We start from the raw sequence: 22,407 nt of genomic DNA on the forward strand, positions 1-22,407 counted from the left end.
TTGGAGGGTTATAAAAAGAACCCATCCCTGTTTCACAAAGATTCCCTCCATCCTTTGTCTTTTTTCGCATATCTCCTGGTGTTTAATAAAGGGAAGGGGAAGAGGTGGAGCTACATTACACTTCCCAACATCGAGAACATCCCATTTCTACATTGCTGATGACAACAAAAAATGAGAATACACAGAAGACCAAGCAGGGAGATAGATACAAAATGGTATCTTCTGCTTTTATTTATAAAAATGCCCAAGATTATCTAGCACGGCCTTCAACAATCTGCTGCTCCCCAGTTGTTTTCTACGTCTGATGGCAGTTGTACTCCAAAGCATGAGGAGGGCCCCAGGTTGTTGAAGCCTGGTGAAATATAATGGTTTTCATCTCACTCGGCTTCTTCTGAGGCAACAGTGAATAGCCTTCTCTCAATGGATTATCTCAGCATCTTCTAGTCCTTCTCTTCACCATGAGTGATAACGTAAACAAGGTTCTTGTAGTCCAGGTTGCCGGCAGGATCTGGAGGGAATGCGGTGAACGTCTGTTTCATCTGAGGAACAGAAGAAGGAAATAAAGATGGGAAAGGACAGGATGGGAGTTGCATCTCAAGTGTCACAGGAGTGTGCTGGTCAACAATCACACGGTTCAAAGACTGATTGCCTACCCCTGCTCTACCCGTTAGTTGGTACCATTGAAGAGAGCCACTGTAATCATATTTCTCAGAGTTCTGGCTGCAGCTCAAGGTTCCACAAATGGACCACACTCCACTCTATGCTGATGTGGAACCTTCCATAGGGAGCTGGTGTCAAACAACAACACTGAGAGCTAGTGTGGTGTAGGGTTAAGAGTGTGGACTTGGGAGACCAGGATTTGGCCATGAAGCTGATTGGCTGACCTAGGGCTAGTCATAGTCTCTCAGCTTAACTTACTTGTCAGGATAAAGTGGAGAAGGAGGAGAACTATGCATGGGGGAGCACAATAATTATTGAAAAGCATTGAAAGTACTCAATAAAGAAGACTGGAAAACGTTTATTGAATATATGGGAAATAATTGTTTACAGCTGAAAACGCTGGAAGCATTAAGATAAATTCAACAGTGTAAACAAGTTTTGTTGCATGCAATAATGGAATGATGCACGGTATAGTTTTTATAAAATATGCAGGGATTTATGATATGTAACATGAACCATGGAAAGAGAAGAAGGGAAGTCATTGATATGCTAAGGATGTAAAATGAGTATCTTAAATTGTAAAACACAAAACTTAATTGTAATTCTATGCAAAAAGGAAAGTACTCAATAAACTGAGGTTATGCCTCCCCTAGCATCAGCCTGCCCCCCCCAACCCAAGCCTGCTCCCCCTAAAGTCCTACTCTTGGGGGTATTTTTACTTCTTCAACTTTAGGGGGCAATCTCCTAAAAAGAGCTCAACAACTTTGGTGGATTTCCAAAAAAAAAAGCTGAACAACTTTGTCTGCCCCCCATAAACAAAAATCCATGGCTACACCCGTGGAACCATGTACGCCACTTTGAACTCCTTGGAGGGAAAAGTGGGATATAAAGGAAATAAATACAGAAACTGGGAAGGTTAGAAGTTCCCCCTCTAAAGGACCATCAATCCCAGACCAGCTCTTTCCCCCATCTATCTCAAGATAACCAGACTCCCAGGGACTACCCCTGGCAATCTCATGATGCCATCTCAACCATCAAATCTGGAACGAAACAAAAAAACTGGAAATCGTTCTTATCAAATAGAAAAATCTTCACATTTTCAGAAAAAAAGGGAGTGCAGCATGTAAGGGATCTTACCTCCTCTTCAGTAAACCGGTCTGCCTGTGTCATGAGCATTTCCTTCATGCTGTTTGAAATAAAGCACATCTATTTAAGGGCCACGGAAGAGGCCACATTTGCAATCTGCACTGTGCTCAAACCTAACATAGCAGGATGAATGCAGTGCTGGCGCCATTATGGCTGAAGGTGTGGAATCATAGAACATAGAGTTGGAAGGGATCCTATTCCAGCTTCCTGCAATGCAGGAATCACAGATCCACTATGTCCCATTGTATCCCCCTCCTGCTAGAGAAGCAACAGAGCCAGGTCAGTATGTCTAAGGGTGTGACTGGCGGTGCTTGGAACGGATGGATTCAAGTGAACTAATTTGCTGAATTAATTCGGAAAGCTCTGAGTCACATCTGAAAGCAGTTTCCGCAATGTCCGGGTGAACCGAACAGGAATTAAGTTACTTTTGTGCTGATTTTTTGGAAGCCGCTTTTTAATTCAAACACACACAATGGGATGCTGGACAAAATGGGCCACTTTTGGTCTCACTGTTTCCATCCCCCCCCCCCCGTGTCCACCTGTCTGTATCTGGCAACTGTCCTTAATGTGCTGACTCCAGTCCATGAAACCTTCTGCCGCAAGACTCTTCTATTGATTTGGTTTCCAAAGAGGCTCAGTCCTCTCTCTCTCTCTCTCTCTCTCTCTCTCTCTCTCTCTCTGAAAGCAACCAGTGTCACTTGGCATCTTCTGTTCACATGCATCCAGTGTTTTTGGAAAGAATGTGAGGCCAGATTGGGGGTGGCGGGGGTGGCTGAGGTGGTGGTGGCGAAGGAGGAGGATCAAATACAATTTTGAGCTTCAGAAGCCCAGCACGGCAGCCTCTGGCACCATTACACATAAGAAGGACTGAGTAAAGAACCCAACAGTTTCCATTATTTATTTTATAGAGAAACAAAGACTCAGATTTTCCTAACTAAGAAGCCGTGAGCTTCCCTGCAGTTGTTGTTTTCCATATGACTTGTTTCTTTGCAGGGAGGGAGGAGACAACAACCCCCCAAAATCAGACACATAGAAACAAACTGGGTTTATAAAAACAGCGCCTGCCCTGGGGTCCTGATGGTATCTGTCGTGGCCGGTTTCAGCTCGTTCCAATATTTTCAGTCCCAATATTTGGTTTCCTAGTAAGTCACAGAGAGCTGTGCTTTCTTTTTTTTTCAAAACAGAAATGGCATGGAACAAGTTGTGCGTTAATTGAGATAATCTGGCGCACATTGTAGCCTCAAGAAGAGGTCGGTGGGGCTGTGGGCAGCATCAGTGATGTCTGGATGAAGATCCAAGAAGGATTTGATCCTTCTGTGGCTCCATCAAACTGTCTCCTGCAGTCTTGGGGAAGAAACAATTGAGACTCACAACTGGATCTTCCTACTCTTTGCACTTAAACAAAAGGAAAGTGTAAGTTCCTTAGGCACCTAATTCTGATCTTTCTAAGCTAGTGGACTCAGCGGCGGAGGAAGCCAATTGGGCGTCTGGGGCGGCGGGCGGTCCTTGCGCCCAGGGGCGGGGCCAGCCAGACTTGGGGGCGGGGCCAGCCAGGGCAGGATGCTCTGCTGGGCCTCTGGGGGGTTTTCCTGCCTCCTCCCCCTCAGCCGCCCTACAGCTGAGGGGGAGGCGGTGGGAGGACCATTTGGGGCAGCGTGGAGCCTGTGGGCTCCCAAGCTACCGCGTCACTTCCAGGAGAGACACGTGACTCAGGCGCTGTAGGCCCTGCGGTGAGTGCCGCCTGGCATTTTGTCACCCCCCTCAGTGGTGACACCCGGGGCGCGCCGCCCCCACCGCACCCCCTTCCTCCGCACCTGAGTGGACTCTCTAATTGTGGAGAACAATCTTCTTCATTTTGAAAAAGGGAGGAAGAGAAAATTCTCTCTTGGGACAAAGAGTATCTGAAGGCCACTGCAACACAGAATCGAATTGAAAACTGGCCTATTACACCCTTAAGTTCACATGCTAGAAACCTCCTTTGATTGTCGGTTGAGGATTGACAAGTAAGTCGAAAGAGGAGAGGCAACTGAACTCCCAATCCCATATCCTCCAACATTTCTCTGATGAAAATAAGGATGTCCTATTATGACAAACCTAGACAGCATCCTAAAAAGCAGAGACATCACCTGCCAACAAAAATCCGTATAGTTAAAGCTATGGTTTTCCCAGTAGTGATGTATGGAAGCGAGAGCTGGACCATAAAGAAGGCTGATCGCCGAAGAATTGATGCTTTTGAACTATGGTGCTGGAGGAGACTCTTGAGAGTCCCTTGGACTGCAAGAAGATCAAACCGATCCATTCTGAAGGAAGTCAGCCCTGAGTGCTCACTGGAAGGACAGATCGTGAAGCTGAGGCTCCAATACTTTGGCCACCTCATGAGAAGAGAAGACTCCCTGGAAAAGACCCTGATGTTGGAAAAGATGGAGGGCACAAGGAGAAGGGGACGACAGAGGATGAGATGGTTGGACAGTGTTCTCGAAGCTACCAGCATGAGTTTGACCAAATTGCGGGAGGCAGTGGAAGACAGGAGTGCCTGGCGTGCTCCGGTCCATGGGGTCACAAAGAGTCGGACACGACTAAACGACTAAACAACAACAAATTCCATACCCTCTAACACTTCTTTGATGAAAAAGGGATGTTCTAAAGAAAAGTGGACATTATTGGATCAAATCAGAAACTGGGACGGCTTCTGTAAATCCAGGACTGCCCCTGGAAAACAGGGACGCTTGGATGGTCTGCAATCCTAGAGGGGCATGCAATTGGATGTGCCTGCCTTTTATTCTAGTCCGTGAGCTCACTTGTGGATGTGAGGTTGGATCCACAATGACTTCCTGCGTTGCTCAGGAAATGGAGCGTTGCTTCTGCAAACAGGATATGGAAGGAAGGAGAGGGCTCTGGCGTCATATATGTGCAGGTCTCTCACATACGCACATTCCTCGCAAACAAGCAGGGAGGGAAATGGGATATTCTGGGCTTTGAAAATATGGACTTTGGAGAAGTTGGTTGGCCACACTTTAAATACAGCTAATTTCCGTCATGGTCCAAGTTGGTGCAAATTTGTGGAGTGCTGTTTGGTATCAACAAGGCTGTTATTGGACAGCTGTGGGAAGCATAATCGCAATGCTGTGCTCTCTTGCTTGTGAGTAAACCTCATAAACGTCAAGGGAACTTTGCAACCTGAATCACCAAACTTTTCCAAACGCCATGCCAGTTTTTGTTTTGTTTGCCCACTTTGGAAGGAGGCTGTTGTTGAGCTTCTACATCGCAAAGGACAATGTGCCCAATCTCTTTCTCATCTATCTCTCTGTGTGGTAAGAGTATGGTGTTTAAGGCAATATAGATATCACATATCTTTGCCATCACATTCAAAATCAGTTCCAAAACTCCCAAATGTGTCACGATTTTCCATGTGAGAGGTAAAAACTCGCAGTGGAAAAAATGAAATGCCCCAAAAGGATGTTAATTAGATGAAGGTTCTTATTAAAAGGTCAGTCACCGCCAATGGAGGTGGGGGGGGGAAAGGATTCTGCTGTTGTCTTTCCTTCTTCGCATGGAGAAATGCTATTAATGAATAGCAACCATTGCCTTGAAAGCGGAAAGACTTTCAAAGGGATGTGTGAGCCACACTAAAAAAATTATTAGAGTCAAATGTCTAAATGCTGGAATTATGTGAAATGAGGCTGAGCATCAAATGCAGCCATGGGATTGATTTAATGGTTTGTTATGTAATGATTGACTTTACCCTTGGGTCTAATAAGAAAACAGTATGTTCTGTTGTGTGGTGATGAGCTAATGAAATTGTCTTGTGACTTTGGCTAGGTTGGGCAGGGACCATTTTTGGTGGGGTGTTGTGGATGTCCTTTTCCAGCAAGAAAAACCCTGCAGTTACGATTTATGCATTTATATTCCACTTTGTATTTTGAAATTGTGGCTGCCCTTGATCCTCCTCTCCCAGGATAAGACTAGAAGTGGCATTAACTGTCTGGGTGCATGTAAAGCAGGAGGGGGAGCGTGGTATAGTGGCTAGAGCTGCTTCAGTCGCTTCAACACTTTCCCTGATGTGCTAGTTCTCTACATGCAGGGACAGTTTTTGTTTTTGTTTATGTTTGGCTTACATTGGGATTAATTTGTGTCTGCAGCGCAGAGTAGTGTGCATGGGAGCAAATAGAGGCTGAAGCTGGGTTAAAACTGGCCCAGACCTTTATTGGTCACAGCAAACGTTATCCCTCAGGAGGTGATGAACTCTCCTTCCTTGGAGGTTTTTAAGCAGAAGTTGGATGGCTATCTGTCATGAATGGCTTTAGCTGGGATTTCTGCATTGAAGGGGGTTGGACTAGATGACCGTTGGGGTCCCTTCCAACTCTACCATTCCATGAGTCGATGATTCTATGGCTGCTCGCAGAATCTGGCATTCCACAGGGCAGGGATCCAGCCATTGGGCAGTGCAATACAACAGACTGGCAATGAGTCACAAACTTGACAGAAGTGAAATTAACATGGGGAAGAGATTCAAAACGAAGTGAAGACTTACTAATCTGCTTTCACATGACCTTTTCCTTCTCTGTCGAAAACCCTAAAAGCATTCAGAATGATCTCTTCCGGATCTGTGCCTATAAGGGGAACAAGCAGAGATTTATATTTCCAATACTTCTGTGCACACATGTACCTGCTGGTTCACACCACAAATGAGCATAACGTAATCTGATTTCACTCCACTCAGTTACTGGGCACTTGAGGACTGGCAGATGAATGTGTGAACATACTACAGCAGAGAGCACTGCATTCTTGGTAGCCCAGAAGACTCATACAAGCCCAGCAAGTCACATGCTAACAGTAAATAAATGATCTCCATTTTCCAATCATCTGTGTAACTAAAGAGCCAACTTTTACCACTTATCACATTAGGGCTTCCCACGAATATTGTCACATACGTGCGTGCACACATACATACGCAATCTATCACCCTCATCATACCGCAACCTCCTGTGCTGGTTACAGAAGAAGACCAGACCGTTAATTTCTGCATTATCCTAGAAAACGAGCCCTATATCAACATTCACAGTCGCCTATGGAGAACGCGGGTGGTGCTGTGGTCTAAACCACTGAGCTTAGGTCTTGCCGGTCAGAAGGTCGGTGGTTCGAATCCCTGTGGTGGGGTGAGCTCCCGTTGTTCGGTCCCTGCTCCTGCCCACCTAGTAGTTCGAAAGCACGTCAAAGTGCAATTAGATAAATAGGTACCGCTCCGGTGGGAAGGTAAACAGCATTTCTGTGCGCTGCTCTGATTCACCAGAAGCGGCTTAGTCATGCTGGCCACATAAACCGGAAGCTGTACCCTAGCTCCCTCAGCCTATAGAGCGAGATGGGCGCCGCAACCCCAGAGTCGTCCGCGACTGGACCTAACGGCCGGGGGTACCTTTACCTTTATGGAGAACAGAACTGACACTTAAGCCACCAACAGTCCCATCTCAGTCCTACAAAGAAACTGGGCAACCGAGAGAACAATAGCAACACAGGAGAAGTAGAATATGTAGAATTAGCAAATTTATCTAATAGAATAATAGATCAGGAAGGTGGAGTATTTAAGGAAGAGTGGGAAGTGTTTGGAGAATAGCTGAAGAATCAGGTTAATCTGGTTAAAACTTTAGCAGGGTTAGTGTAAAGTCAGCAGTGTAAAGTATTATATAGCGGGAAGGGAGAAATATGCATATATGGGGAAATCACTATAAGCAGTCTGTTCCACTGCTGAACAGCTCCTACTGTCAGAACGTTCTTCCTGCTGTTCAGGAGGAATCTCATTTCTTGTAACTTAAACCATTGGTTTGGCTCCTACACCCTGGAACAGCAGAAAACAAGGTTGCTCCATCTTCCATGTGACAGCCCTTCAGGTATTTGAAGATGGCTATCAAGTCACTTCTCTGTCTTCTCTTCCCCAGGCTAGACATCCCCAACTCCCTCGACCGTTCTTCATAAGTCTAGGTTTCCAGGCTGCCCTCCTTTGAACACCTTCCACTTTGTCAGGTGCAAAGGGGAACAAAGATCCCATCATAGCTGCCAACGTTTCCCTTTTTTAAAAAGGGATTTCTCGGAAGAAAAGGAAAAAGTTGACAGCTATGGATCCCATACTTTTAATAAGTGTGGAGTTGAAGGAATCTCACCCTGTCAAGATTAATAAATAACAAGATGAAAGATTTAAAAAATATATATTAAAAGATGATCCAAAAAGAACTCCCTTAATAAAAAAAAATTTTTATCTTGTTATTTATTATGACTATGACAGACCAACATGGCTACCTACCTGAACCCAGCCACTGCCACCTTCTAGGTTTGTGGGGCAGCCCACAGGGAAGGAGAGAGAAAGCTTGGTTGTTGTTCGGGCTTTGGGGGGGGTAGATTGTAAAAAAAAAGAAATGAAGATCCATGGCTATGCATCCCCCAGAAATTATATGCCAATAGCAGATACAGTACGATCACGTCTCGCGCACAATTATCTTGGGTTATTTGAAACCCCGCAAATTAATTGCTTGCAAGGCAGAGAGCTTGAAAACTCCTTTAAGCCGGGTTCTCCCGCTGCGGAAAGAGCTTGTTAAGTTCTCAGACTTGCTTATCAGGCTCTGGGAGGCTCTTGTGAGATATTGTGGGGACTCAAACAGTCCTCCAAGAGCCCGCACAAGAGCCTACCAGAGCCTGGTAAGCAACTCTTAAAAGCTCTCTGCCTTGCTTGAAAGCTAAGGATGGCCATACGAGGGTGGTTCGGCTATGCACGTTTTTTTTCAAATCCCTGGAACATAAGCCCAGCACAAGTCACTTTAGAATCATAGAATTGGATGGGACCCCAAAGGTCATCCAGTCCAACCCCCTGCAACGCAGGAATCTTTTGCCCAACATGAGGCTAGAACCCATGACCCTAAGATTAAGAGTCTCATGCTTTACCAACTGAGCTATCCCAGGTCTGTAGACACGATGACACTGTAGGGTTTGTAAATGGCTTTCAACTGTTTTTAATATTGTGTTTTAACATTGTAATTCATCCAAGGACCTTTGAGTGAAGGGCAGGTGATTACTGATGACGACGACAATGATTTATACAATTAGCTGTGCTAGAAATCTGTTAAAGCCATCAAAGCATCGTCAGCGCAGGAGCAAGGGGAGAGAGAGCTGGAATTCTAGAAAGAAGCTGGAAACTTTGGTTAGTGATATATATCCCACTGCCAGATGAGCAGCAAACACACCCACCCTCCCGAAAGCATTCTGTGTTAATGTCAGCCACATGGGCCTCTGCTCCACAAAGAGCTGGAGGAAATGCAATTTGTATACCACGCAGAGATGCCGCGCTGTCCTCAAAGAGACCACTTTGTGCACCAGCTAATCAATAGGGAATGCTTACCGCAAAATTCCACTTCAAAGCTCAAGAGTCCAGCAGGATTACAGACTACAAACTGATTCTTTTATTTTTTATTTTCACCCAAAGACAGGATGGGAGGGAAGACACCGCCGCAACACTGATTATTTTTTAAACAAATTTGAGAGATACCAAACTGGCTAGGCAGAGCAAAACAGCGGCAGAGGAAGTGGACTTCTACTGAGTCAGACCATTGGTCCATCCTGTTCAGTACAGTACGATCGCGTCTTGCGTGGGGGTTACGTTCCAGGGACGGCGCCTATATGCAAAAGTGTGTGTTGTCCCAAGCGAGCCAGCCACCAGTACAAAGTAAGTGGACTTAACTTTTTATTAGAAAAAAACAGGATCTGCACTGGAGGGTCAGGCCTAAGGAGCACAGCAACTCTTATTTCATAGGTCTTGCCCCCATGAAGCAGTTGCAGAGACTGAAGATCCTCACCTCCAGGGTTTTCCCCAAGCAATCTGAGACCAAGCCTGCATGCCTGTCTTTGCTCTTCTCATTTCACGCCACTTTTTGTCCTGGGAGACCATGGGGGAGGGGAGCTGGTCACAGAAGGAGAGGGAGACACCATGCCTCTTCACTAGCCAGACTCATCTCTGGCTCTTGGCCTCCCTCCTCTCCAGCCTCTGCTTCTGCCTCCGCGTCTGAACTTCCTTCTGCCACAGACTCTCCCCGCTCACTAAGCCCTGTTACCTCTTCAGCTTCTGACACCACTTCTCCCCAGTCTTCTCCCACTTCTCCCTCCGACCGCTAATTGTCGTCCCACCACCAATTCCCCAGCTTTGAGCCTTCTTCCCTTGGGGGGCTGCCCAGCAGGGGCGGAGGAAGGGGGGCGGTGGGGGCGGGTTGCCCCAGGTGTCACCACTGAGGGGGTGTGACAAAATGCCCAGCGGCACTCACCGCAGGGCCTGCAGTGCGCCCAAGCCACAGGTCTCTCCTGGGAGTGACACAGTGGCTTGGGCACCTGCAGGCTCCGCGCTGCCCCAAACGGTCTGTCCACTGCCTCCCTCTCAGTTGTAGGGTGGCTGAGTGGGAGGAAGCAGGCAGACTCCTCGGAGGCCCCGCGGAGCGTCCTGCCCAGGCTTGCCCCACGGGTGGCTGGCCCCGCCCCTGGCACCCAAACGACTTGCTCCACCACTGCTCCCCAGCTGATTCCTTCCACCATTCCTCTGAATTCAACCTGTCCATGACATTGGCATATATACCTGAACCATCGCTCCATGAACAAAAAATTGTAGGTTGCAATACCTACATTCCAAGCATACCTCGGATTCATACCAACTCCAGCAGCTGCCTTCTCTAGGGTCAGACTTTTTGTCCATCTATTCTGGTGCTCATTACTCTGTTGGTTCAAACAAGTCATTTTTGTTATAATTCCTGCTCCATGATTGCAGTCATGGGATTGTTGTCTATCACATGACTGTGTGTGTTTTGACTCCACAGAGTGGGAAGTGACAGAGACAGGATGTTTGCATTACTGTGTTCTGTGAAGTGGGACTATTGTCCTTTGTCCTTTTCTCTTTTTTTGCTGTCTGATGCTAGAGAGAGAGGGAGCCATGTTGCAGTACTCCATGTGTGTTTATATGTAAATAAAGTAGATTAGCCAAAATGCTGAGTTGCTAAGGTCTGTTACGCAAGCTGCGAAGACTCTGCAGATCCCTAAGTGTGCCGATGTCTGATGGCATCGGTCGGTGTGATGTTCAGGCAGAAGAAAGCTTTTGAAGCTCACAAACGACCAGGAGGGAGAGAACATGCCAGTTGGGCATGTGACTCTACCAGGGTCCTACTTGAGTGTAGGACGAGCTCCTGACAATTTTTCCATGTCACCTACTATTGGATCCTTCTGATTGGAGGGCCTATACATACGCAACATGTGCTCTGCCATTGAGCCAGTTAAACTGCCATGGCTCTGCCCCATGCAAAGGATTCTGGGAACTGTTTGTAAACAGAGATTCGCGCACACCATTTGACCACTGGTTCCCGCTTACCTTTGAGCTTCTCACCAAACATAGTAAGGAAGACAGTGAAGTTAATGGCCCCTGGAGCTTCCTTGATCATTTCTTCTAACTCTTCATTCTTGACATTCATGCGACCTATGAGAGAAGAGTGTTCTTGTCACGTGACAGCAAATGGAAATGGAGGCATTCAGCCATGAAGAATTATATAGTTGTAGAGGTGTGACATCATCCAGAGATCTGCACACGCACCTGAACGAATGATACGCAAACCACCGCTCCAAAAGCTCAAACCTAATATTTTCTTTTCTGCAAAGTTGAATAGAGCTTGCAGCAAAGTGTAAAAACCTTAAGGGAACGAAATCACTGCTCATATTTTGAACCTGGGGACATGGTGGAAAACTCAAGAATTGTCAGGACAAGAAGGAGGCCACAGGATATAGAATGACTCCAAATTACAAGGGTTACGGGTGAAGGGAAAATAAGTTCATTGGCAGATGTTATTGCCTTCTAACTAATGATCCCAGAAGTGGCAGCACCTGAGGTTTTGGCAGAAATTTATTGGTTTGGTGGAGTGGCAGACTTGAAAATAAATAAGCTGGAATTGGAAATAATGTTAAACCTTTGGTGCAAAATTGCAGACCCAGGTTGGCAGGGTTTACCATATGGCAAAAGAAACTTAAGTACTTGGGAGTGTTTATTCAACAAATGGCACCATCCCATTTTCTGTGTCGTCTCTGATTGGCTAGGATAAACCAACTAACACAAGAAGGTTCAGTCTTCCATCTTGATTCAAAATGGTATCCAGTTTGATCCAAACATAGATGAAAACCTGCTCCTTGAGCTCAGGAACCATGAAGAAGAAGAAGAAGAAGAAGAAGAAGAAGAAGAAGAAGAAGAAGAAGAAGGCGGCTCAGGGTGGCTAACATCAAAATATATAATACATTAAGACATAAAATTCAGCAATCGACTGAAATACAGCTTAAAATCGGATTAACATCAAAATAATGTGGTTACCAATATCCTAAGAGACGTCCAAACGCACAGCAAACAAACAACTTTCCAAAATACATATTAGATGCCAGTACACAAAAAAGTTTGTGCTTTTTACCCAATGCAGCAAAGGTGTCTCTCAAGTCAGCCTTGTCAATGAAGCCATCTCGGTTCTGATCCATGATTGTGAAGGCCTATTGCAAAATACAAAGAGTGAGAGATTGGGAGTGGGGGATATTGCTTATAATTGTGTTGAATCCAATGAGGGGAAAAACCCTCCGTAGCCTCTAGCATTTCGTAAACGGCTAACTGGGATCCATTAATTTCAACACGTCTGCAGTAAGTAAAACTTGAATGAGTTCAACACTTTGTGTATGCCTCAAAACTAAAATACACATTTTATATGCACTTTGTTACCTTTTTTTGAGCCAAGAACAATATGACGAAATTTGGAGACGTGTCTGGAGGTGGTTGGAGGCTGGATGGCGGCTAACAGATTGAGGCTGTATCCTGACAAGACAAAAGTACTGTTTTGGGGGAACAGGAGGCGGGCGGGTGTGGAGGACTCCCTGGTCCTGAATGGGGTAACTGTGCCCCTGAAGGACCAGGTGGGAGTCATTCTGGACTTACAGCTGTCCATGGAGGCGCAAGTCAATTCTGTGTCCAGGGCAGCTGGACACCGGCTGAGACCCTATCTGCCCACGGACTGTCTCATCAGAGTGGTGCATGCTCTGGTTATCTCTTGCTTGGATTACTGCAATGCGCTCCACGTGCGGCTACCTTTGAAGGTGACCCGGAAACTACAACTAATCCAGAATGCAGCAGCTAGACTGGTGACTGGGAGCGGAGGCAAGACCACATAACACCCGTCTTGAAAGATCTACATTGGCTCCCTGTTCATTTCTGAGCACAATTCAAAATTTTGGTGCTGACCTTTAAAGCCCTAAATGGCCTCAGTCCAGTATACCTGAAGGAGCGTCTCCACCCCCATCGTTCTGCCCGAACACTGAGGTCCAGCTCTGAGGGCCTTCTAGCGCTTCCCTCGCTGTGAGAAGCCAAGTTACAGAGAACCAGGCAGAGGGCCTTCTTGGTAGTGGCATTCGCCCTGTGGAACACCCTCCCACCAGATGTCAAAAAGAAAAAGTACTAGACTTCTGAGGACATCTGAAGGCAGCCCTGTTTATGGAAGCTTTTTATGTTTAACAGACCATTGTATTTTAATATTTTGTTGGAAGCCGCCCAGAGTGGCTAGGGAAGCCCAGCCAGATGGGCAGGGTATAAATAATAAATTATTATTATTATTATTATTATTATTATTATTATTATTATTATTATTATTATTATTATAAAATGCTAACTTCATTGTGGTCCATGTATTAGTTGAGCAAGTGCAAATCAGGTTGCTTTGTTTAAAAACACAGACCAAACGAAATCCTCACAATATCCCAAAGTCAAGTGTTTTGCACAGCCTTAGAGAGAACTTACCTCTTTAAATTCTTGGATCTGGCTTTGATCAAACATAGAGAATACATTGGAGCCACCTCCTTCCTTCTTGTGTCTGGCCATTTTGGGTGCCTGCAAATTAAGAATGAGGATATTATTATTATTATTATTATTATTAATTGAATTTATATACCGTCCTATACCCAAGGGTCTCAGGGTGGTTCACTGAATAAAATCAAGTTATAAAACTACAAAATGCCTAATAAAAATAAAAACAACAACCCAATAGCCCACCACCAAAAAAACCCCCACCACATTTTAAAAGGCTATAGGATGTAAATCAGATCAAGCAAAGGCCTGGTTAAAAAGGAATGTTATTGCCTGGCACTTAAAGGTGTATAATGAAGGCGCCAGGTGAACTTCCCTGAGGAGAGCATTCCACAGACGGGGAGCCACTGCAGAGAAGGCCCCGTTCTCGTGTTGCCACCCTCCGGACCTCTTGAGGAAGAGGCACACAAACGAAGGCCTTAGAAGATGATCTCAGGATCCAGGTAGGTTCATATGGAAAGAGGCAGTCCTTGAGGTATTGCAGTCCTGAGAATAATCCTGGGAGGGGGACTATACCCAGGCAGCCAGGCAGAGCGTGACTCTGGTCCTGATGAGAATTCAGACTGAAATGAATTCAGCTTTGGAGTCCAGCAGCATTATAGACTACAATCCGCCCCATTGATTTCCCTTTCCCTGGACCAGGCCCCCCAGCAAGGGTAGACCAGCAAAAAATACTGACACAGGATATAAAATGAATACATGATCTCATTTTTACGTTAATAATAGAAATGATAATATTTGTACTTGTTGAGAATATTAAGACCTTAATGACGAATATCACTAATGTAAGCACCCACACAATCATAACGGGACTAAATGCACACATTAAACTTGTATATGTAATGCAACACAATTTGTATCACGCAACAACTTTGTTGCATTCACGTGGCATTCACTTACGACAACATACGAAACCCACAAATGTTTCTGCACATAAGATCTCCCAGTTTGCTCTGAAGACAGAGACTTTGTAAGCGATGAGGAGGTGTTCCTTAAAAGGAGGAGGAGCTTTGGGTGGATAGCATCATTATATAGTTTAGACACTAGGTGGCGAGAGATCTAATCGGGATGCCAGTTTAAATGTAATATTGGGAGAGCCCAGGTAAGCCCTGACTATTGATGATGAGACACAGCTCATGCACACCATTTGAATAGCAATGCCCATCAAATTTTGGGACACCCAGCCCCCTCAATTTGGGGGGGGGGGGGCAAAGGGACCTCAGTCCCTAGGAGCCAATTCCATCTAATTATAACAGATGGAGTGGAGTCAGGAGTTTCTTGTTGCTGTTCTTGTTTTGAGAGAGATGAAAAAGTTCTTATCTAAACCCTTTTTCTGTTTCCTTTCCTCGGTTATCTGTCAGGGGGTTCAAAGGAGTTGTAACTGGGACCGCAGTAAAAAGGGGGGCAAGGCTGGAGCTAGAGTGGGGTATGCCTCTTCTTCCCCCCTCTTTTTCTGCCACGCTTTCACCCACCAAAAGTTACAAGTGTCATAATAACGGACCTGGATTTTTGAGGATTCTGTATTGCTGTCATTTTTCAATTTAAGAAAAACAAAGAGTTTAAAAAAAACCCCACACTTTAAAATAAATACTTGAAAATAAATGAAACAGTGTGCAAAGATAAAACCAGAGGCTGATGCGAAGATGCATTATCCTCGCTAAGGATTTTCTCTGCAATAATTCTTTGCATTTCTCCTGGCTGCCGGGCTTAGGAAGTGAGGGAAGAAATGAGAGCGATGGACTGACGCAGTTGAGCAGACTGTGTGAATCACCCTTGCCATCCAGGGACTGAGACAGGACGGAGACTGTGTGTGTGTGTGTGTGTCAGCAGAGAGGGGGCTAAACAAAACTAAGACCAGAACCAGAGGCAGCGTGGAGCAGTGGTTAGAGCGCTGGACTGGGACCTAGGAAACCGGGGTTCAAATCTTCACTTGGCCATGAAGCTTACCAGTCATTGCCCCTCATTCTGACCTACCTCGCAGGGTTGTTGTGGGAGTTAAATGAGGAGGGGGAGACCCATGTATGCCACCTTGAACTTCTTGGAGGAAAAGGTGGGATATAAATGCAATATACAAACAAACTTGCGGACATCCAACGGAGCTGCATGTCGAAAGATTTGGGGCGAGGAGAAAAAAATAAAGGACTTCTTCATGCAGTATGGAGTTAAACTATGGTACTCCCTGCCACAGGAAGTAGGGATGGCCACAAACTTGGATGGCTTTATAAAAAGAGGGGGGCTGGAGAAATTTGTGGAGGACATCGCTGTCAGTGGCAGCATGGTGGAAGGCAGCAAAGCTTCTGCACAACAGTGGCTGGAAACCTCAGGAGGGGAGAGGGCTCTTGTGTTCGAATCCTGCCTCTGGGGTTCCCATCGGGGCATCTGGTTGGCCACTGTGAGGACAGGACGCTGGACTAGATGGGACCCTGGCCTCGTAGAAAGAGCTGGAAGTCCCCTGGAGAGTCCTGCCGTCATCTCTGTTTCCCTCCCCCGGGATTCCATTTGGATCCGGTGTGCTGCAATCTTTTGATCCTCTCCTTTTATGGACGGCATTCCATACCTCTGATCATTATTTTTTTTTATTCCTCCTTTTCCAGTTCTAGCTATAATTAGATGATAAATCTAATCCAGGCTTATGCCTCAGTTCACGGTGTCACGGCAGAAATGCCGGCGAAGTGACGTTTAGGGGGATCCAAGAATGGAAAAGAGAGTTTTGTGTTCCGATTTAAAAAAGAAAGAAACGAAGAAAGAAATTCATAGGGACAGTGGGAGGAAAGGGGAATTATTTGCATGTACAGTGGGGGGGGGGAGAGGAATGTCTTCAATTTCAGGCAGCAGGCAACTGCCTGCCAGGATAGAAGCTCAGAAAGTGGTGGGGATTATTTAGCTGTGATTCCTGCATTGTGGGGGTGGGGGTGGACTAGATGGCCCCTGGGGAACCCTTCCAACTCTACAATTTGATCATGCTATGGCATATAAATTTCGTGAAATAAATAAGGAAGTTCATTATCTACCCTGGAGGAAAGCGGACTGCAAGGGCCCACGGCAACAACTCTCCCACATCAGACCAAAGCTTTGGCATACTCTTCCCCACAGCGGCCAAACGGATGCCCACAAGCAAGGCTTAAATCTGATGGTATCCCCTAGTTATCTGTGCCCAGCACCTGGTGTTCAGAGACAGACTTCCTCTGAGCAAGGAAGTTCCATTTAGCCATCTTGTCCGATAGGCATCGATTGACCCAACCTCCCGATCCTCTTTGAATAAGAACATCCCCGACTGATGGGTCGCACAAACCCTCCTGAAGCTGAACCCTTGCGCACGGGGGTGACATTTCCCCCCCGGAGCGGAGGTGGTGGATGTGTGCTCTTGCTCACACTGAGAGCCAGTGTGGTGTAGTGGTTAAGAGCAGTAGTCTCGTAATCTGGTGAACCGGGTTCGCGTCTCCGCTCCTCCACATGCAGCTGCTGGGTGACCTTGGGCTAGTCACACTTCTCTGAAGTTTCTCAGCCTCACTCACCTCACAGAGTGTTTGTTGTGAGGAAGGAAGGGGAAAGGAGATTGTTAGCCACTTTGAGACTCCATAGGGTAGTGATAAAGCGGGATATCAAATCCAAACTACTCCTTCTCCTCCTTCTCCTCCTCCTCTTCTTCTTCTTCCTGGCTTCTCTCTGCTGCCGCCAAAGCTGCCACCACTGTCAAGGTGGCGTGAGGTGTGGTGTCAGCAGAGGAAGCGAGTGAGGAGGAAAGGGAGCGAGCATCTGCCAGGGAGAGGCTGCGGCAGGTGAGGCAGTCAGCTGAATTACGTGGCAGCGCAGAACCAAAAGACACACACCCCGATTTTCAGCTGGAAAATGTTGCAGAGGTTTACAAAAGGTTTGCCTAGTCCTGCATCCGGGTCATTCGGGAAAGCAGGGTTGGAAGGCAGTAGGCTTCTCCCAGGGAATAGGGAAATAACTTCCCCTATGAGGAAGGGTTATAACATTTCCCCCACAGGGTTGCCATATTTCAAAAAGTGAAAATCCGGACACAAAAAACATTTTTTGGCAAAATTGTTGAGCTTTTCGTGAGGTGGGGTGTGTGTGTTTCTGTCCAGATAATATTTATGACGGACAATCCCGGATATGTCTGGGAAATCCTGGATGTATGGCAGCCCAGTTATATTTTATTAAATTTTCAAAACAATCCCAGATACACTCCAATACATAATGATTTTTTTTCTTTGGTTTTGTCGACTTCCCACCCTGTTTTCCATGGCGTTTTTTTATTTCTCTCCCTTGCTGCACGATATCTTCTCTCACCACAACGACAATACAATGCTCTCTCATTCCTCCTGTTCCTCATGGTTCAAATCCACCTCGCAAATTCATCATACTATAGTATTTCTTTAAATAATCCGAAAAAGACTTCCATTCATGGAAGGGTTATAACATTAGAGGCTTTTTAGTATGGGGGGAAAGGCGAGGAAGGGGGGGGGGATAACAGAAATCTACAAAATTATGCATGGAGGCAGGGGAGAGGAAATGAAGTTTTTTTCTCTCTGTCTCATAGCACCACAACCCAATGGGGTCATCCAAGGAAGCTGATTAGCAGGAGAGGGAGAAAAGGCAGACGGAAGATTTGTAGGGTCTGAAGAGAAACTAGCGCATGAAAGTAGACAGGGAGGAAGTTTGTCTCCTCCTCACAAGACTTGAACTTGGAGATCCTCCAAGCAAAGTGGATGATTCAGGACAGAGAACAGGGAGGCAGCTGCCTCTGCAATGAACTCGCTGAGGAACCGGCTACCAAAAGATGAACTCCACGTTCACCCATTTAAAGTACTACGATAACCGCTGTAAAACCCTAAACGGCCTCGGTCCAGTATACCTGAAGGAGCGTCTCCACCTCCATCGTTCTGCCCGGACCCTGAGGTCCAGTGCCGAGGGCCTTCTGGCGGTTCCCTCGCTGCGAGAAGCCAAGTTACAGGGAACCAGGCAGAGGACCTTCTTGGTAGTGGCACCCGCCCTGTGGAACCCCCTCCCACCAGATGTCAAAGAGAAAAATAACTACCAAACTTTTAGAAGATATCTGAAGGCAGCCCTGTTTAGGGAAGCTTTTAATGTTTAACAGGTTATTGCATTTTAGTGTTTTGTTGGAAGCCGCCCAGAGTGGCTGGGAAAACCCCGCCAGATGGGCGGGGTATAAATAATAAATTATTATTATTATTATTATTATTATTATTATTATTATTATTATTATTATTCAGTCATGGCTTCCCCCAACGGATCCTGGGAACCATCGTTCATTGAGGGTGCTAGAGTTGTTTAAAAGACCCTTATTTCCCTCACAGCTGCAGCTTCCATGTGAAGAAGGATTGCTTGTTAAACCACAAAGGGAACTGTTTCTAAATTTGCACAAATTGCATACTTCAGAATGAAGCGGTAGAGGCCGTGCGGCGATGTGTTGGGCTAGGGCCCATGAAGCTCGCTGGATGATCCTGGGGCCAGCCCTTATCTCCCAACTTAACTTACCTCACAGCGATGTTGTGAGGAGAAAGTGAGGAGAGGGGAAGGACTGAATAGCTGCTATTCTAGGATTCCCCTTCCCCAGCCCTCGAGATTCAGGGCCACCGCAGTTCCCTGCCTTGCAGCGATTATTGTCTTACTTCTGACAACAGAGGTTTGTCTCCCAGTAATCGTTTGAAAGTAGCATTACAGAAAGAGCTGAAACTTTACGATGCTATAAAACCCCAGTAATATTTATAAATCCTTTTAAGACATCGTAAAGTGTGAGAGGTGGGGAGGGGGCAGCGGGGGGTGGGGGTGAGGGGCGGAAAGCCTCCCTGCAGAGCTCATTTGGTATAATTACATGTACAGTTCTCTCTGATTAATAAAGAATGATCGTTTCCTTATGTATAGACGTCCTCGGGTTGCTTTCATTAAGAATATTACCATCATTACTTGGGATAGGATTTCCCCCCTACCCTTTTTGCCATTTTGAACATGTTTGATGCTTCCCTGAGACGCTGTGTTCTTCAGAAAGTATTTTTTAAAGCACAAATTATTATTATTATTATTATTATTATTATTATTATTATTATTATTAATCCCTCTTCCATTTTAAAAAACGAACAAAAAACTGCTTACAATGCAAAATAACCACAAAGATAAGAAGGGGAGCAGGCCTTCACAGGACTTGGAGACATAGCTGTTATCTTTTCTCTTTTCTTGTGAGGAATCCTATTCGGAATAAGGGAATTTCCCTTTAAAAAAGGGAAACATTGACAGCTATGCTTGGAGAGAATCATAGAATTGTAGAGTTGGAAGGGACCCCAAGGGTCATCCAGTCCACCCCCTCATGCAGAAAATGCAGCTAAAAAACCCCAGGCAGATGGTCATCCATTCTCTGCTTAAAAACATCCAGTGAAGGGTAGAAGGCTGGAATAGTGCTGTACCCAAAACTCCCACTTCTCAAAACATTTCTTCTCCTGTGAAAGAGCCTCCCATTTTTTCCTCCCTCCAGAATTTTGGTGGGTTAACCCTTGAACGTAGCTTATCATAGAGAGGTGACCATCTTGCAAAGCACCCAGAAGGCTTCCCCCAGTTTTCTATTAAACATTAATCCAGCACCCTGCAGCCTCCCTAGCTGCCCACACTTATCTATCTTGTTTACTGAAAAGCAGTTGCAGACGGCTTAGCATTTTAGACGATCTGTAAGCCTGTTTTCTGTTAATCTCTCTGATCTGAAAAATCCTCATGGGAGAAGTTACTTCCTAATGTCTTCCTCTGAGCATTATTTTCAGGGGAAAGGCTATGGCTCAGTGGTAGAGCATTTCCCTTAGGTCCCAAGTACAATCCTCGGTATCTCCAGATAGGGCTGGAAGAGAACCCTGCCTGAAACCCTGGAGAGCAGCTACCATTCAGTGTAGACAATACTGGGCTACATGGACCAATGCTCTGAGGCAGTTCCATATGTTCCTTATTGAAGCTGGGGTGGCTGTCTTCTGAGCACCTGAGACTGACACCGTCACAGATTTCTTCTTAAGGGAAATATTTCCTTTAAAAAAACAACAACAACCCACCCCTTTCAGAACTGATTTCTTTAAAACTGACTTTAAAAAAACCCACTTCACTTTAAAAAAAGAATGGTAAACGACTGTCAGGCACAGAGCAGCCAGCCTCCCCACCTTCCAATAGAAAACCCAGCTGAGGATATCCATTAGGTTTTCAGGAAACCTCGGCACCCAAGGAGGCTGCAGAGCGCAGGCTGCCAGAGCGATGATTTGCAGCATGAAATAAAAGCCTTCTCTGGCCACCTGGAAAGCAATGAAACCCCTGCCCCCCCCCAAGAACGTAACCAAAATGTTCTTTTCCCTTTGATAATTTTGAAATGCAATTTTTTTGTTTCTTAGTAATTGAAGGAGAATGATTAAAAAAAAGAAACCAGGACAAATTTTTGGCCACAGCACCATGGAGGAAAGGAAGAAGGAAGGAACTGATTGCGAAAAGAAGACATGAGTTGCACAAGATTAAATATAAGGATGAATTTGCTTTGCCTCCTAGGGAAGGGAAGGAGGGAGGAAGGAACCTACCATATTGGAGTTCTTCAGCGCTGCTATCAATCCACCAGCCAAACGACACAATGACTATTGTCCCTCTATATATAGCAGCATTTGGGAGTAAAAATATGCTCAGCCCAAGTTTAGACAATAGATGTGAGACTGGAGAAGGGCAGCAACCAGACCACACTGCCATTCCAGGCATTTCGTCCCAACTGGTAGCCTTGCTTCCATAGAATTAACACCTGGCAGATAACTCTTTCCGGAGAGCAGTGACAAGAGCAGTTGCAAAAGTGAAATTCCACATGGGCAAGATCTTTGGGAGAGAAAAGGATGGGGAGGGGTGTTTTCGTGTACAACACTGATCCTCTAGTGGATCAGAACCTGGTTAAGAAACAGGAAGAAGGGAGTAGGAATAAATGGACCATTATCCCAATGGAGAAAGTGGAGTTCCCCCAAGGAATCTATTCCGAACTTAAAAATGGTAATGCTGGTGGTCAACAAAAGAGGTTTAAAAACTGTCTCAAGGCAAATCTTAAAAAATGTAGTATAAATACTGACAACTGGGAAACACTGGCCTGCGAGTGCTCCAATTGGAGAACAGCCTTTACCAAAGGTGTCATGGGCTTTGAAGACACTCGAACTCAGGAAACAAGGGAGAAATGTGTTAAGAGGAAAGCACGCTTGGCAAATCCACACCGTGATCAACTCCCGCCCGGAAACCAATGTCCCCACTGTGGAAAGACGTGTGGATCCAGAATTGGCCTCCACAGTCACTTACGGACTCATTGTTAAAACCGTGTTTATGGAAGACAATCTTGCTCGGCTATGAGTGATCTCCAAAGAAGAAGAAGGTGTTGGGACCAGTGCTTTCTAACTTGCTCATAAGCAATCTCAAGTTAGGGATGAGCGATGAAGGGGCCAAGTCTGCTGATGATACAAAATCGTTCAGGGCGGTTAAAACACAAAAGGGGTTGTGAAAAAGCCCCAAAAGGATCTCTCCAAATTGAGTCAATGGGCAGTAAAATGGCAATGCAATTCAGCACAAACAAGTATAAAGTGATGCATGTTAGGGCAATAAAATAAAATAAACCCTAATTTCACATATGCGCTCATGGAGTCTGAACCGGTGCTTACTGATCAGGAGCAGCACTTTCAGGTCGTAGCGGA

The 22,407-nt window shown here is 45.7% G+C and overlaps 1 protein-coding gene across 1 annotated transcript; it reads right to left on the minus strand.

Annotated features, from left to right (window-relative positions):
• Window positions 1-208: 208 nt before the first annotated feature.
• Window positions 209-21,402, minus strand: MYL10 (myosin light chain 10). Its single transcript, XM_083479485.1, has 7 exons — window positions 21,271-21,402; window positions 13,640-13,729; window positions 12,273-12,348; window positions 11,195-11,299; window positions 6,338-6,416; window positions 1,798-1,846; window positions 209-539 (listed from the first exon to the last, which is right to left on the minus strand). The coding sequence occupies exons 1-7, from the start codon at window positions 21,271-21,273 to the stop codon at window positions 441-443; spliced, it is 501 nt and encodes a 166-aa protein (XP_083335611.1). The 5' UTR covers window positions 21,274-21,402; the 3' UTR covers window positions 209-440.
• Between the last annotated feature and the right edge of the window lie 1,005 nt (window positions 21,403-22,407).

Source organism: Podarcis liolepis (assembly GCF_965112155.1).
Source record: "Podarcis liolepis genome assembly, chromosome: 16".
Lineage (NCBI taxonomy): Eukaryota > Metazoa > Chordata > Lepidosauria > Squamata > Lacertidae > Podarcis > Podarcis liolepis.

Coding starts and splice junctions, on each gene's coding strand:
- MYL10 (XM_083479485.1), bottom strand. Junction 12,349..13,639: donor AGATCCAAGAATTTAAAGAG/GTAAGTTCTCTC, acceptor ATTTTGCAATAG/GCCTTCACAATCATGGATCA. Junction 6,417..11,194: donor GTTTGGTGAGAAGCTCAAAG/GTAAGCGGGAAC, acceptor TTCCCCTTATAG/GCACAGATCCGGAAGAGATC.